This window comes from Bos mutus, chromosome 4, assembly GCF_027580195.1.
Source record: "Bos mutus isolate GX-2022 chromosome 4, NWIPB_WYAK_1.1, whole genome shotgun sequence".
Classification (NCBI taxonomy): Eukaryota; Metazoa; Chordata; class Mammalia; order Artiodactyla; family Bovidae; genus Bos; species Bos mutus.
Window position 1 is genome coordinate 87,797,301 of NC_091620.1, and position 16,108 is coordinate 87,813,408.

The 16,108-nt window shown below is 44.9% G+C and overlaps 1 protein-coding gene across 1 annotated transcript in view; it reads left to right on the forward strand.

The window, feature by feature from the left end:
• Positions 1-16,108, forward strand: part of CDCA7L (cell division cycle associated 7 like) — a 43,014-nt gene that overhangs the window by 17,476 nt on the left and 9,430 nt on the right. Inside the window, exons 2-3 of the mRNA XM_005901244.3 lie at positions 11,757-11,897; positions 15,883-16,014. Of these exons, the coding sequence (XP_005901306.2) occupies positions 11,757-11,897; positions 15,883-16,014 (273 nt within the window). The remainder of the gene's footprint in view (positions 1-11,756; positions 11,898-15,882; positions 16,015-16,108) is intronic.

Here is a 16,108-nt window from a genome sequence, read left to right on the forward strand (position 1 = left end):
CATTCTAATTTTATTGATTTTAGCCTTCTCCCTTTTTTTTTGATGAGTCTGGCTAAAGGTTTATCGATATTATGTTTTCAGAGAACCAAGTTTTGGTTTCATTGGTCTTTTCTATTGTTTTCTTCATCTCTATTTCATTTATTTCTGCTCTGATCTTTAAGACTTCTTTCTTTCTACTGACTTGGGACTTTGTTAGTTCTTTTTTCTCTGGTTGCTCTAGGGTGTAAGGTTAGGTTGTTTGAGATTTTTCTTGTTTCCTGAGGTAAGATTTCATTGCTATAAACTTCCTTCTTAGAACTGCTTTTGTTGTATCCATAGGTTTTGGATTATGTTTTGTTGTCATTTGTTTCTAGGTGCTTTTTTAAAATTTCCTTTTTGATTTCTTCAGTGATCCATCGATTTTTTCTGCCTCCACGAATGTTTGTGCTTTTGGTTTTTTCTTCTCTTAATTTCTAATCTTGTAGCATTGTGGTTGGAAAAGATGCTTGATGTGATTTAACTTTTCTCAAGTTTGGCAAGACTTGCTTTGTGCCCCACCATGCGATCAATCCTGGAGAATGTTCCAGGTGCACTTGAAAACAGTGTATATTCTGCTGTTTGGGGATGGAGTGCTCTGTAAATATCAGTGAAGTCCATCTGGTCTTTTGTGTCATTTAAGGCCTGTGTTTCCCTGTTGGTTTTTCTGTGTAGATGATTAGTCCATTGATGAGGACTAACGGTGAGGAGTTAAAAGTCCCTCACTTTTGTTGTGCTACTGTTGAATTCTCCTTTAATGGCTGTTAGTATTTGTTTTGTATATTGAAGTGCTCTTATCTTGCTGCTGCTGCTGCTAAGTCGCTTCAGTCGTGTCTGACTCTGTGTGACCCCATAGACGGCAGCCCACTAGGCTCCCCTGTCCCTGGGATTCTCCAGGCAAGAACCCTGGAGTCGGGTGCCATTTCCTTCTCCAGTGCTCTTATCCTGGGTACATGTATATTTACAAGTGTTGTATCTTCTTGGATTGATCCATTGATCATATGTAATGTTCTTCCTCGTGTCTTGTAACAATCCATATTTTAAAGTCTGTTTTGTCTGATACGAGTATTGCTACTCCAGCTTTATTTTGATTTCCATATGCATGGAATATCTGTTTCCATCCCCTTTCTTTTAAGTCTGTATGTGTCCCTAGGTCTGAAGTGAGTCTTGTAGACAGCGAATGTACAGTCTTGTGTGTTTGTATCCATTCAACCAGTCTGTGTCTTTTGGTTGAAGCATTTAATCCATTTAATTGAAGGTAAATATCAATATGTATGTTTCTATTGCCCTTTTCTTATTTTTGGTTTGTGTTTGAGCCATTATGCCCTCGGTAGGAGGTGTGACCAACGTTGTGGTGACCAGGCCTGAACTGGCCTCCCCTTTGCTATGGTTGTCACTGCCCTGTCAGAGGTGGGTCTGCTCCCTAGATGTTGGAGTGGAAATCCCCAGATCTGTTTCTTGTCTGTGTTTCTGATCCTCAGCCTGAGGTAGGCAAGATTGGAGCACGCCCACTGGAAGGAAAGCTACTGAGTATCCCTCATCTGGAGCTGTTTACCTGTTGCATGAGCTTTCGATTACACTGTTGTTGGCCCTGCTCTCAGCCCCACCTTAACTATGGGCATGCTTGTAATTGGCCCTGGTGTCTTTCAGACGTTGTTTTCACTAGGCCATGGCACAGATCCACTGAAGTCAGGTTCCTGGATTTGGAGCAGTGATCACAGATCTGGACCCACTGTGGGCTCTGTGAGAGCAGCTCAGACTCTGGTCTGGCTCAACCCCCACGTGTACATGCCCGCAGAGTCTACAGCTGCTAAAGCTAGACCCATCTTGGCTATGGGAGCATTTATTGTCCTTTTAGATGTTCTGTAGGTGCTGAGTTTATGAAGCCAGTTTGCAGGTCACCCAGTTGTGGGGCTATCAATTTGTGATTTACATGGGGACCTTTTTTGTCATTTTAGGTGTCCGAGGCCTCCGCTGGTGTTCAGCTGGTGTTCTGTGAGAGCTGCTCCATTTGTAGGTGTGCTTGATGCCTTGTGTGCAGAGATGGACCCCACGTCCTCCTACTCCCCCACCATCTTGACTCCTGATACGTTTTTTTCCCTCTATATTTTTGCCTTTTCCAAATGTTACTTAGGTGTATTCAGACAGTGTATAGTCTTTTCCACTTGGCATAGTAATGAGATTCATTCATGTTGTTGTTGTGTTTATCACTTTTTTTTTATTGCTGAGTTAAATCCTGTGGTGTGATTTTTCCACGGTTTGTTTATCCATTCTCTAGTTGACTTGGATTGTTTGTTGGTTTCAGAATAAAACTGCTAACTGCAAGTTTTGTGTGAACATAACTTTGATTTTACTTGGGTGACACCTAGGAGCAGGGTTGGTGGATCATGTGCTGAGTGTATATTTAACTTGATAAGAAACTTCCAAATTGTTTTCCAAAGTGGCTATATGATTTTGCATTTCTACCAACAGTTTATGAAAGTGCCAGTCACTCCACATCCTTGTCAGCTCTTGGTATTGTTAGGTGTTCAAAGCTCTGGTTTTTCCAGTGGTCATGAATGGATGTGAGAGTTGGACCATAAAGAAAACTGAGGGCCCAAGAATTGATGCTTTTGAACTGTGGTGTTGAAGAAGTCTCTTGAGAGTCCCCTGGACTGCAAGGAGATCCAACCAGTCCATCCTAAAGGAAATCAGTCCTGAATATTCATTGGAAGGACTGATGCTGAAGCTGAAGCTCTAATACTTTGGCCAGCTGATGCAAAGAGCTGACTCATTGGAAAAGACCCTGATGCTGGGAAAGATTGAAGGCAGAAGGAGAAGGGAACAGCAGGTTGAGATGGTTGGATGGCATCACTGACTGGATGAACATGAGTTTGAGCCAGCTCCAGGAGTTGATGATGGACAGGAAAGCCTGGCGTGTTGCAGTCCATGGGGTTGCAAAGAGTCAGACATGACTGACTGAACTGTAGGTAGATAGTTATATCTCACTGTAGTTTTAATTTGCATTTTTGTAATGACTTGATGTCCAACTGTGAGTGTCTTTTCTTGTGCTTATCTGCCGTCCATTTATCTTTGGTGAAATGTCTGCTCACCTCTTTTGTGTGTTTTTAAATTGAGTTATTTGTTTATATTGTTAAGTTCTTGAGAGTTCTATATATATTCTGGGTATAGGTCCTTTATCAGATGAATGATTTGCAGGTATTTTTTCCTGTTGGCTTTTCGTTCCCTTCAGAGTGTTTACTGAAGAGTAGGCACTCTTAATTTTAATTGTCTAGTTTATACATTTAGAAAATCTGTAAAGAACCCAAGGTCACAAAGATTTTCTCCTTTGTGAAACAATACAAGTGTTACTGTTTTAGGTGTTATGTTTAGGTCTGATCCACTTTGAGTTGTGTAAGTAGTGCACAGCGTGTGCATTTCTTATGAACAAACTGATTTAATCATAAGAGATGTAAGGAAATGGCATTGTTTATGGAGAAAATGATATGAAACAGCACCCTTTGTGGAGGGTTGAAGGAATGCTTTTCCTTGTGTAAAGGATCTCCTTACACAGATCCAAGACAGTAGACCCTGCAAATTCTGCTGTCCTTGCTGTCAAAATTACTTTCAGAACAGTTTTTCAGAATAAGGAGACTGTAGTAGCATACACACGTTTCTTTTGTACTGCTCCTTCGGGCTTAAAATGAATCTTGTTTCCAGGTGAAATACACACTAGTGTTCCTAGAAAAAGAAACAGTTCCTGACGCTTCATAAAAATCAGCTCTCCAATAAATTGGCTTTAAAGAGAATCTCAGTTTCTTCTCCTTCAAAAACTAATAGATGATAAATATGTTCCTCCTGACTGGGTGCTGTTTTGTTTTGTTTTAATCTAGAAGGAATAAATTTAAATATCTTTGAGATACAGAAAAGTCTTGATTTGGAAATTTTTACCTGATTTGAAAATTTCTTTATTTCTATGAATTTGTTGATGCTGCTTATCAGTTACTCGTATTTATTGAGGACCTCTGAGTATGCACAACTCTATTCTTGCTGCTGGAGTTGGGCAGGGTGAGAAAGACAGATGCCAGTGAGATCCAGAGTGTGCCATGAGAATTACCTGCCTGTAGGAAGGAGGTTAAGATTCATACAAGAGTAGCTACTGTGAAATAGGAAAAGTCACATCCCTTAAGACAGGAACAGAAAATGAACTGGACCTTTTATACTAAAAGCATGTTCTGCAAACCAGAGTATGGGAGCTTGTTGGAAACGCAGAATACCAGGCCTCTGGTGTGCTTTTCGTTGTGTTTTTTTAAAATTTTACTGAGGTTTAATTGACCTATAACAGTGTTACTTTTAAAGGGTGCAGGGCAGTGATTCAGTATTTGTAAGACTTTACAACATTCCACTGTGAGTTTATGACGTCTTGTTTATTCCACTGTGTGTGTTTATGACGTCTTGTTTATCCATTCATCTGTTGATGGACACTTGGATTGCCTCTGCTTTGTAGCTTTGCGAATAGTACTATGAACAAGGGAAGGGTCATTTTTCTCTACAACGTTTTTACATTAATTTTTGGCTGCACTGGGTCCTCGCTGTTGCTCACAGGCTTTCTCCAGTGGTGATGAGCAGGGACTTCTCTCTGATTGTGGTGTGTGGGCTTCTCATTGCAGTGGCTTCTCTTGTTCTGGAGCATTGACTCTAGGGTGTACAGGCTTAGTTGCTCCTCGACATGGGATCTTCCTGGACCAGAGATGGAACCTGTGTTTCCCGCATAGCCCTTCCTGGGACTTCCTTGGTGGTCCAGTGGTTATTTTGAATTTAAAGTTTTTCTTTTAATTTTCTTAACACTTGGGTGTCCAGTACTTCCACTGCCAGGCACTAGTTAGAGAGATTGTCAGTAACATTTGAAATTTTGACTTTTAAGATGTCCTTGGTGTTCCGCAAAGCACCATGGGTTCTGCCACGTGCCTTCCCTGAATGAGTTTAGATCCAGCCTGTAAATCTTTGGTCCTTAGAATTGGAAGCTGACATTTTATAACTGAGAGATTTCTCACCAAGACTAAAGATTCCTCAGTTCTCTGGGGAGGTTGAAGGTTGAGCATACTGGAGCCCCACGACTTGGTGGCTTTGCGCTGCTGGGATGCGGGAGTGACCATCCTGCCTGGACTTGAGTCAGCACTGTGCCACGCAGCCTTTCCCTGAGCTGCTGCGGTCATTCCCGCCCGCTTGGTTCCAAAGCCTGTTGAGTTTGAGTTCTTTGGTCCCAGACATGAGCCCCAAGGTGGTTTGCAGGGCAAGTAAGTGAAGTCTGCAGTCGTTTCTGAAGAGGTGCAGTGAATGTGACTACTTTGCATATAGGTGCTCAGAAATTCTGGGAGAAAGTCCTCTTGGAGAGAAAGGTGACAGCTTGCATCTTTTGACCCCATGCACCTTTCCTAGGAAACACACGTTCCCTGGGGAAATGCCTACAAGACCAGATGCTTGCAAGGATTTATTGATGACCTGCTTTAGGCCAGGCCCATGTCAGGTGCTGAGAACTCCATCCTAGTGTCTTTGTTCCGGTCACAGAATTGAATCTAGGGGCTCCCAGTTGACCTTTGAGGATACACTGTTATCCCAACAAGGACAGAGTGAAAAGATACATACAGTGTATATGAAAGGATAAGGGAAAAAATGGCTGTTTTTAAAAAATTTTGTTGCTTAATCGCTCAGTCATGTTTGACTCTCTGCCACCCCATGGACTATAGCCCTCCAGGGTCCTCTATCCATAGGAATTCTCCAAGCAGAAATACTGGAGTGGGTTGCCATTCCCTTCTCCAGGGGATCTTTCCAACCCGGGGATGGAACCTAGGTCTCCTGCACTGGCGGGTGGATTCTCTACCATCTGAACCATAAGTACGCAGAATAGCGCCTTTTGTTACTCTTTACAGTTGAGACTTCTGAGGCTCAGTAGAGTCACACAACCTATTCCAGGTCACATAGCTGTGAATATAAGTCTTTTCACTTTCGAAGAGAATTTTGATTCCTTTCTGGTTGGCTAGACTGCATTTATCCTAATACTATGCAAGGTCAACCACTGTAAGTATAATGCACTAGTTGGGAATATTTAATGTTTTCAGTTTTTTGCTTTTATGTTTTTGGTTTGTTTTGATGTCTCTTTGATTGGCATTGTAATCAGGTGGAACATAAGCTTTGGGGAAAGGTCTGTGTGCTCTGTCCAGGCCACATAATAGCTGTTGAATGGATCACTGCTGAGTGGAACGGGGAAGTGACAAGTCCTGGGGCCTACAGTGTCGACCTGTGTAGCTGGTCTCACATTAGAAGCATGTCCCTGAGGATCCTCCTTCGTCACTTCCTTTGGGTCCCTCGCACGTGATCCTTGCCGCCTTGGTTGCCTCTGTTAGTTTGTTGCACTGAAGACATGTGGATATTTTACAGACTTTTGTTAAATCCCGGGGCTTATGACTGTCTGAAATGCTTCTCTCAATGCCTTTTGAAGTTGGGCAGCAAGAAACGAAGAGCCCTGCATGCCCCAAGAGTGTGTAGCGCTCTGCTCTTTAGAAAGTGCGTTCTTTGCTTCTGGCCCTGATGGGTAATCACAGCCTTGCTCTGGGCACCCCTGGAGCAGACGCAGGAGGAGGAGCAGGGCAGACACAGCTCCCCGCAGTGGCGGCTGTGACGCTGGCCCCAGGGCTAATGCGATTGACCGGGATGCAGTTAGTTTGCATCAGCAGCATCTCCACTCCTTACACATGCCTCCCGTAAGGCATTGGGTGCTCCTTCTTCATTAACTCTTTATGTCAAAGCAGGCTTCTGGGCCAGCGGGGATTTTTGATTCATAGAATGATAAGTCAAAAAGTGCCACTTAAGGGACTGAACTCAACGGCTGTTACGTAAAGTCTAACGTACTTCCATAAGTATCATCTGTGTTTCTCTGCTAAGAGTATTTTCTTGGTTGTATTGGTTCTGATGACTAAACAACAGTAAAACATGTCTTTGAAAAGACAAAGGAGCTAAACACTGTTAAATTCACCTTCTTAAAGGAGGAAGAGTTTTAATTTTTCTCCCAAGAACCGTCTCAGATTTAGGCTTTTTTTTTTTTTAGGAGCATCTTAGCATACATGTTAACAGTATTTTTCCTATTGTTAGTGGAACTCTAATTCTGTAAGTGTCTGCTTGTCTCTTGAAATGATTTCATTAGATGGTTTGTAATTAACTGTCTCACATCATTAATCTTGTATTCAGAGTTTGGATTTGTGTTCTCTGGAAGCCAAGTGTTAAACTTCCTTTGGTTGAACCATTGGCCATCTAATCATTGTTACACAGGAATCATTAAAATCATGATAAAAGTGAGCAGTTAGGGATTAGTGATCTCTCAGATGAGCCTGACTGTTAAACTAATTCAATGCACAGAAAACAAGTATCCAAAGAATTCAGGAAGCTTTCGAATACACATCTCTGTGTATGCTAGTGCAGCTGTTACTGAAAGGGAGGTGTGGGGAAACCCTGAAATCCTTTCAGGGTTCCATGAGGACAAAGTTATTGTCATGATAATATTAAGACACTTTTTGCCCTTGTTTGCCATGTCAGTGTTTGCACTGATGCTGCAAAAGCAAAGGCAGGGGAAACTGCTTATCCTTAGCATGAATAAAGGCAGTGGCTTCAAACTGTACTAGTTAATGGCCATCTCTTTCTTCATCCCCATGCCACCAGTGTTAAAAGAAACTGTGTTTCACGTAAGCGTGTCTCCTTGTAGCAGTAAAAATTAGTTTATTAAACCCCGACCCTGAGGGCGCCTCTCTTACGTAGCACATGATGACATGTGGGGCACACGTGAAGTGCCTTTCGTGCCCAAGTACAGCCCTGGGCCGGTTATCTCAGGGAGGAGACCTGGGTCCTAGCAGGACTGTCCCGAGGATAGCACGCATTCCAAAGAAGTCTTGAGCTGGAATGATTGCTGTTGTCAGTGGTGTTGGGAGCTGTGTTGGTGGGATGTCTGAAACTGTTTAGTGTGTATTGTGGATAGAGCAAGTGGGTAGGTCTATGAGAAGTACCGGAAATTGGGGTTTTCATTGCGGGGAGGGAGATACTACTGAGGGAAATGAGCGAGAATCCTGTCATGCTGGGTATGAATTCAAGATGTCACACTGAACTTAGATGGAACGTATTTATGACACCTTTGCTCTGTCCTACCTTCCCTGATGGCTCATTTGGTAAATAATCTGCGTGCAACACAGGAGACCCGGCTTTGATCTCTGGGTGGGGAAGATTCCCCTGGAGAAGGCAATGGCACCCCACTCCAGTACTCTTGCCTGGAAAATCCCATGGACGGGGGAGCCTGGTGGGCTGCAGTCCATGGGGTCGCGAAGAGTCGGACACGACTGAGCGACTTCACTTTCACTTTTCACTCTCATGCATTGGAGAAGGAAATGGCAGCCCACTCCAGCGTTCTTGCCCAGAGAATCCCAGGACGGGGGAGCCTGGTGGGCTGCCGTCTATGGGGTCGCACAGAGTCGGACACGACTGAAGTGACTTAGTAGTAGGAGTAGACTTTAAAGAAGTCCACGAAACTACCTGGGAGGGAGGGAGAGAGGGACAGACCGGAAGAGAGAGAATATTACATTGCAGGAGAATACCACCTAGTATATGAAAGAGGAATAGTATTAATATTTGAAAATCATTTTGTAACCCTTGAAGTGGTAATTGATTCAGATGAAAGTTAACAACTGAAACTGCTCTCAGAGAGAATGGATAGTCAAATGTCTATCCAGAATGTCAAATGTCACCCTAGTTATTAAGTACCAAGGGCTATAAAGATGCTTTTGCTAAAAAGATACCTGGCAGACCCCATTTTAACCTGATGGTCAAATAACATCAGCACTAAAGGCAAAACCAGGTGTCTTGGGTTACCTGCAGAACACAGCACTGCCCACAAAGTAGTCTGGCCCAAAAGAAGCAATCTTGAGTCTGACTGTGCCTCTAGATCTAACCACCAAATTATAGGAAATCCAAAGGGACCGAAGAGTCTGTTAAATACCATCCTGGGGCTGCAAAAACCAGAAAACCAAACACCTCTAGACTCAGGCAAACTCTACAGTCAGAAGAACCAGTTTCTTCAAAGATGAGTTGTGAGAAGACAACACGAAGGAGACATGAGAAAGGACTTGAGATGTACTGACCAACGTATGGACCTTATTTGGATCCTGATACAAATACATTTGGGAGTAGAAAAAAATAAGTTAATAATTCTGGACACAGACTCTATATTTGCTGCTAACACAGGGTGAAATTACAGTATATTTACAGTTTTAAAATTGGAAGGAGGGCAGTTGGGTATGGATACAGATGGAACAAGACTAGCTATAGATGAATCATTACTAGGGTATTCCCATGTGTGTTCATGATACTATTCCATATACTTAGGAATATATTTTTATATATTTTATATATATATAGTTTTATATTCCTAAGTATATATTCCATATATTTTTATATATGACAGTTTTATAATTAAAGATACTGCTAATTAATAGGAAGGCTGCAGTCCATGGGGTCGCTGAGGGTCGGACACGACTGAGCAACTTCACTTTCACTTTTCACTTTCATGCATTAGAGAAGGAAATGGCAACCCACTCCAGTGTTCTTGCCTGGAGAATCCCAGCGACAGGGGAGCCTGGTGGGCTGACGCCTATGGGGTCGCACAGAGTCGGACACGACTGAAGTGACTTAGCAGCAGCAGCAGCAGCAGCTTGACGTTTTGCACCTCTCAATACAAAGCATTGAGAAACACATGTCCTCTGTATAGAACTGGCGCCAGTAATATTTAACTTGAATCTATCAGAAAACAATCAGATCAGCTCAGAATGTGTGATTCTACAAGGCAGTTTTCTTGGGTTGTTTAAAAAACGTCAGTGTTACAAAATGCAACAAAAAATAGTGTCATAAGAGGACCATCAAATGCAATGAGTGATCCTTGTTTGAGTGGATCCCTTTTGCCCTTAAAAAGTTATGAAAGACATAACTGAAAATAATAAATTATATTATTGAATAAGTATTATTTTGGGTAAGATTATAGTTATGTGATTCTGTAGGAGAATGTCCTTATTCTTGGGAGATGTGTACTAAAGTATTTTAGGGTGAATTGTATGGTGTCTGCAAATTACTTGAAACATATGTGGATTCAGTTCAGTTAAGTCACTCAGTCATGTCCGACTCTTTGCGACCCCATGAATCGCAGCACGCCAGGCCTCCCTGTCCATCACCAACTCCCGGAGTTCACTCAGACTCACATCCATTGAGTCAGTGATGCCATCCAGCCATCTCATCCTCTGTCGTCCCCTTCTCCTCCTGCCCCCAATCCCTCCCAGCATCAGAGTCTTTTCCAATGAGTCAACTCTTCGCATGAGGTGGCCAAAGTACTGGACTTTCAGCTTCAGCATCATTCCTTCCAAAGAAATCCCAGGGCTCATCTCCTTCAGAATGGACTACTTGGATCTCCTTGCAGTCCAAGGGACTCTCAAGAGTCTTCTCCAACACCACAGTTCAAAAGCATCAATTCTTTGGCGCTCAGCTTTCTTCACAGTCCAACTCTCACATCCATACATGACCACAGGAAAAACCATAGCCTTGACTAGACAGACCTTTGTTGGCAAAGTAATGTCTCTGCTTTTGAATATGCTACCTAGGTTGGTCATAACTTTCCTTCCAAGGAGTAAGCATCTTTTAATTTCATGGCTGCAGTCACCATCTGCAGTGATTTTAGAGCCCAGAAGAATAAAGTCTGACACTGTTTCCCCATCTATTTGCCATGAAGTGATGGGACTAGATGCCATAATCTTCGTTTTCTGAATGTTGAGCTTGAAGCCAACTTTTTCACTCTCCACTTTCACTTTCATCAAGAGGCTTTTGAGTTCCTCTTCACTTTCTGCCATAAGGGTGGTGTTATCTGCATATGTGGATTAGGTTGCCTCATATTAAATCACTGTTTTCCTAGGTTGGAAACATTCAAATATCAGCAGATGCCTAAGGTTCAATCTAATATTTGTTGAGAGAAAGAGAAAAAAAGCAACTGGGGGTTCCAGGTGAAGCACATACAAATGTTTGTGCTATTCTTTGACCTTTCTGTGTGTTTGAACTTTTTCAACATAGTTGGGAACAAATAGGTAGTCAACATATAAAAATGAACTCTCAGCAAATACATGTTTGTTAGATTAAGTGTGCTAACAACATTCTCTCTGGGAATAATTGCCTGTAATAGTGTTTAATAGAATTAATTCTAAACTACTTAAATTGATTCAGAATATAGAAAAGAAATCTTTATTTCATTATATGAGCTTTCATATGACAAAGAAAAGAAAAAATAACTATAGGTGGAAACTAAGAAAAGAGGAGCTTAGTGATAAGGAATATAATTTTTTTACATGCATGACATTTAAAGACAAATCCACTGTAGGGAAGAATGTTCTTATTTTTTGTCTAGAGAAAAATGCCTGTTATCTAAATATGTATGGCCTTGACATTCCTTGTAAGATAGGATATAGCTCTAGAATTTGAAGAGAAAAACTCTTCTCTTCTACCCCTTCCCTGGTTGCCATGAGGTGTCAGTTGAGGCACATTTTGCTCATGGTTATTGGGGTCTTATGAGCAGCCATGGCAGATGGATGAAGTCATGGGATGGTAATTCCTGCTCCTTGAGAAAATTTCCCTAAGTGAATATAACAGTCCCTGATTTTGTTCTCCTTTTTTTTCCCAATTCAAAACAGATCCCTAAGGAAGTGGCTGACATCTTTAACGCCCCCAGTGATGACGAAGAGTTCGTTGGTTTCCGAGATGATGTTCCCATGGAAACCCTCTCATCCGAGGAGAGCTGTGATAGTTTTGACTCGCTGGAGTCAGGGAAGCAGGTATGGGTGGGTCCTTCCAAGGCATGCATTTGTCTGGAAGCCTGGATCTTGGTTTGGATAATGTTTTATATGAACATGGTCTTAAATTGGTGGTATCAGTTAATTGTTGAGCATCTTATTTTATCGTTCGTGCCTTCACGTTTTAAGAATCTGGTGAGGGTGCCTCGCTCAATTTTGCTGTTTGAATCCTTTCTATGTACAAGATTCTTTTTCCCCAGTGAAGGCCTCACACGATCAGATCCGCTCTCTTCGCCCCTTTGGGGCGCAGCCCGTGGTGAGGCTGTACTGGGAGTGCTCCCACCCAGCTGGTGGGGGCAGGCGGATCCCGTGGGAGTGTGTGCTGACCGTGCGCCTGGTGCCCCTGCCGTGGGGCTCCATCTGCACCTCACTCATGGAATTGCTGGCAAAAGCATGATTCTTCATTAATTCCTTTGATCTGTGGTTGACACAGATTACAGTTCTCAGAGAGGTAGATTCCTGAAGGTTTGTGTTGTGACTTAGTAAGAGTGTGGCCGGAGTATGCAGCCTTGTTCTGAATTCAAAACGGCACTCAGAATTCCTCATCCTCCCTGGACCACAGCCTCTTCTCACAGGCAGTGAGTTAAACCCCCCCAGCTTCTACTGGGCGATAGCAGAGGGAGGCAGTTAATTATATAAGTGAAGCGCCCGTGTCGTGGCCGTTTGTGGGGCCCTCAGCTTACTTGATGCCTCTGCAGCGTGTGGCCCCCTCAGCGCCTGCTTCCACTGCCCTGGGTCTCTCTCTCCTACACCTTCTCTTCTTGGTGGGCCTCCCTTCCACTTCCTGTCCCCACATGTGGCTGTTCTCCACAGTTTCGTCTTCAGACCTTCCACTTTGGCCTGGTCTCAGCCGTTGCCTCCTGTTGTTCATGGTGTAGCTTTTCTCTCCAGCCCCAGATGTACTTCTGATAGCCGCTAGGATCCATCTTCATTGTTCGAGGGAAATAGGAAACTTAGCATTTCCTGCTGCGCTGGTTGTCTGTCTTTGGAGCTCTTGACCCCTCCCGCTGCTCGCCCATCTCGTCAGGGCGTTGAACGTCTTCCGCGTTCCTCACCTCATCCCTTCCCTGCTCTGTTCTCTTCAGCCGTTGTGGTCCTCCTTCAGCTGAGCTCCGGTCACCATGCTCCCTCATTCAGAACTCACCAGTCCCTCCGTTTGAGTGTGCTCGGGCAGTGAGGGCGGCCTGTTGGGTCCACCCCCGCCCCCCGAGCAGTGGGGGACACGTGGACGGTGTGAGCGTGAGGGTGGTGGGCAGCGGGCATCAAGGAACAGAGCGGCTGCTCCTGCTTCCGTCATGCCTGCCCCAGGGCCCCCCCGCCCCCAAGCCCACCCTCTCCTCACGCCTTCTGTGGCCCAGGACGACACGCTTTTCATGTCAAGTACACTAAATTCATGTGCCTCCCTGGGAACGTGCAGGTACTGTTCCAGTTTCACAGATGATGAAGCTAAAGCGTGGGGAGGTGAGAATGGACAAGTCCCCACATCTGGGAAGTGACTGGGCTGCGATGTCTCCTGTCTCAGAGCCCCACTTCTCAACCTGAGGCTTCCCCATCTCTTACCCTCAGGCTCAGCTGCAGTAGCCGCCCCTCCGCATGCACCCTCCTACCCCCATGCATTCCCCGGGCTCCTCATCCTGCCTCTGCGCTCCCAGCGCTTTTCTAGCCTTGACCCCAGTTCAGATCCAGGTCAGACGCTGCTGTGAAGCGTCTGTGAAGTCTCAGTGGATTTTCTTACTTTCTCTGCACCATGGTGCTGTGTCTCCCTTACAACGCTGATCCTCGCCATGGTGACCTGGGGACTTGTCTAGCTCCCTTACCAAGTGGTAAGCTCCTTGATGGAAGAGGCTCACATTTGAACCGTCTTTCCAGCTTCGCTAGATCAGATCCTTCCTCTGGTTTCCTGCACGCAGCACCCATGGACGAAGGATCCTGGTCTCCATGCTCCATGTCTGACCGGCTCAGCTGCCATCACTTTCCAGTCTGTTTCTTCATGTTCTGTGAGCTTCAGAAGAGGAAAACATCACCGTTCTGTTAGTTCCTCTTCTGATCTGTCGTTTGCTTACGTTTTTATCATGGTAGATATAGGTCAGCCAGGCCCATAACATATTGCCTGGTACTGATTTTAAAAGATAACAGCCAGTTTTCGGAGAGCAGAGAGCTGTGTAAAGGTTGTAACCAGCAACGCAGGAGGCTGTGTGGAGTGGTTGTTTGCTACGTCGTACAGACCCTTGCTGAAGACAGGTTTCACACCCTGTGAAAGCAGGAGCCTTGGTTTAGGACTGCGGCCGAGCTGGTTTTCTCCATCAGAACTGGCCACCAAAGTCCTGACCTCGCCCTGGCTGACCGCTGCCTGTGAGACTAGTTCACAGCACTGGAGGAGCCAGAGGACTGTGGGTGGGAACTGCTGTCCCCAGGCGTGACCCGCTTGGGCCCAGCAGGGATGTTTGGGAGGCAGTGAATATGCACAGGGCCCCATAGCCCTCGGGAGCCTGTGCAGCAGCCCGGGGCTCTCGGGCCAGGTGTTTCCTGCCCTCGGAGGTGGTGGGTTTCCTTGGGAGCCCACCACAAGCACCGTTCTTCCTTCATGATAAACCCTGGCCTGTGCTTCCCTGCCCCCACCGCATGGGCTCCCGATCCCATTCTGTCCCCCAGAGAGAAGCCCCGTGAGCTTGCACACAGTCCGTGCAGTGAGTTCTGATGCTGGTCTCCCCGAAACACAATTTGAATTTCACTTTAAAGAAACTTCTCTTTTGTGGTGATTTTTTTTTTTTTTAAGCAGCTGCACCACAGCTATCAACAAAGGAACAAAATAATTTAGCTCAGCACACTCACTCCAATTACCCATAATAATTCATAGGAGACATTTTTAAGCTTAAAAAAACATGCTGGATATAGGCATTTCTTTCTCTGTCCCCCTGGAAGTTTTTTCCACTCATCTATTATATCTATTTTTCTCCAGAGATTATCTGAGCTCAGATAAGTATGTAATTAAAGTCAGGGAGAAGGCGGTGGGGGGAGAGATTCTCCAGCCGAGAGTGGTGTGACGAGGGGTCACTGCTATATTGGGTGTGGGAGGGAGCGACGCCAGTGGCAGCTGGGGACGCGGGCTCCAGGCTTGGCTGCCGGCTTGGAGGAGGCTGGTTTGTGGGTCCCCGTTCTGTCCCGAGATTCATTCTTTCCCCCTCCTTTCTTTCAAGTTTGCGACTTACTTCTGTGAGTTCAAAAGATAGAAAAAGTTAAATGTCCTTTCTGAGCCATCTTCCCTGGGGCTCACTTGCTGTCTGGGGGTGGCGGCGCCTCTCAGCTCCCACGAGAGAGGGGCCTTCTGGGGGTGGGAGGGCTGGCGCTCATCCGTCAGTCCCCTGTGGTGGTGGGTGATGAAGCCACTGTGCCCACTCAGCGGTGGGCGGGGAGGGATGTGGAAGCCTGTCCCTGCCGGGAAGCCTGCTCTGTGTGAAGGGTCGTCTCCCCTCGGAGGAGCCGAAGGGTCCTGTTAGACAGGGAAAGCCAGCGTGTGGGGAAGCTGGGTTTTCTCCTGTCATCTCCTCTAGTACATTTCCCGTTCTGTGTGAAAGTGGACGTTTCTAATGGCCCGTGCTGGAGGGAAAAACTGAATTCCATCTATCCTTACTGGTCACCCAGCTGACACGGGCTGTGGCCATTCTGATTTTTGGAAATTGTTCAATTGGTGGGTCTAAATTTTGTGTGTGTCTGTGTGTTTATTGTGTTAAAATATACATAAGATTTACCATTTTTAAGTGCAGGCGAGTCCCCAGTGTCCTGCCTGCAAGACCCTTGAGCGGCCCTGAGCACCTTCACAGTGTCTCGTGGCCTCCGCCATGGTCTGTTTCCAGAATGTTTCCATCATCTCAGACAGAAACTCTGTACCCATTAAACAGTCACTCCCATTGCCCCCGGCCTCTGTTTTTCCTTTTTTCCATGACACGTATGTGTGTTTTCAATTTAGCAGGATGTGCGTTTCCATTCCAAATACTTCACAGAAGAGCTCAGAAGAATTTTTATAGAGGACACTGACTCAGAGATGGAAGATTTTGAAGGATTTACGCAGACTGATCTCAATGTTAATAGTAACCCAGAGGTAATGGGAATAATTATCCACGTGAGGGAGTGTGGGTTGTAGTATTTTTAGTCCTGTTTCTGAATTGTACTGTTACTTGTAAGAAGTCTCTTCA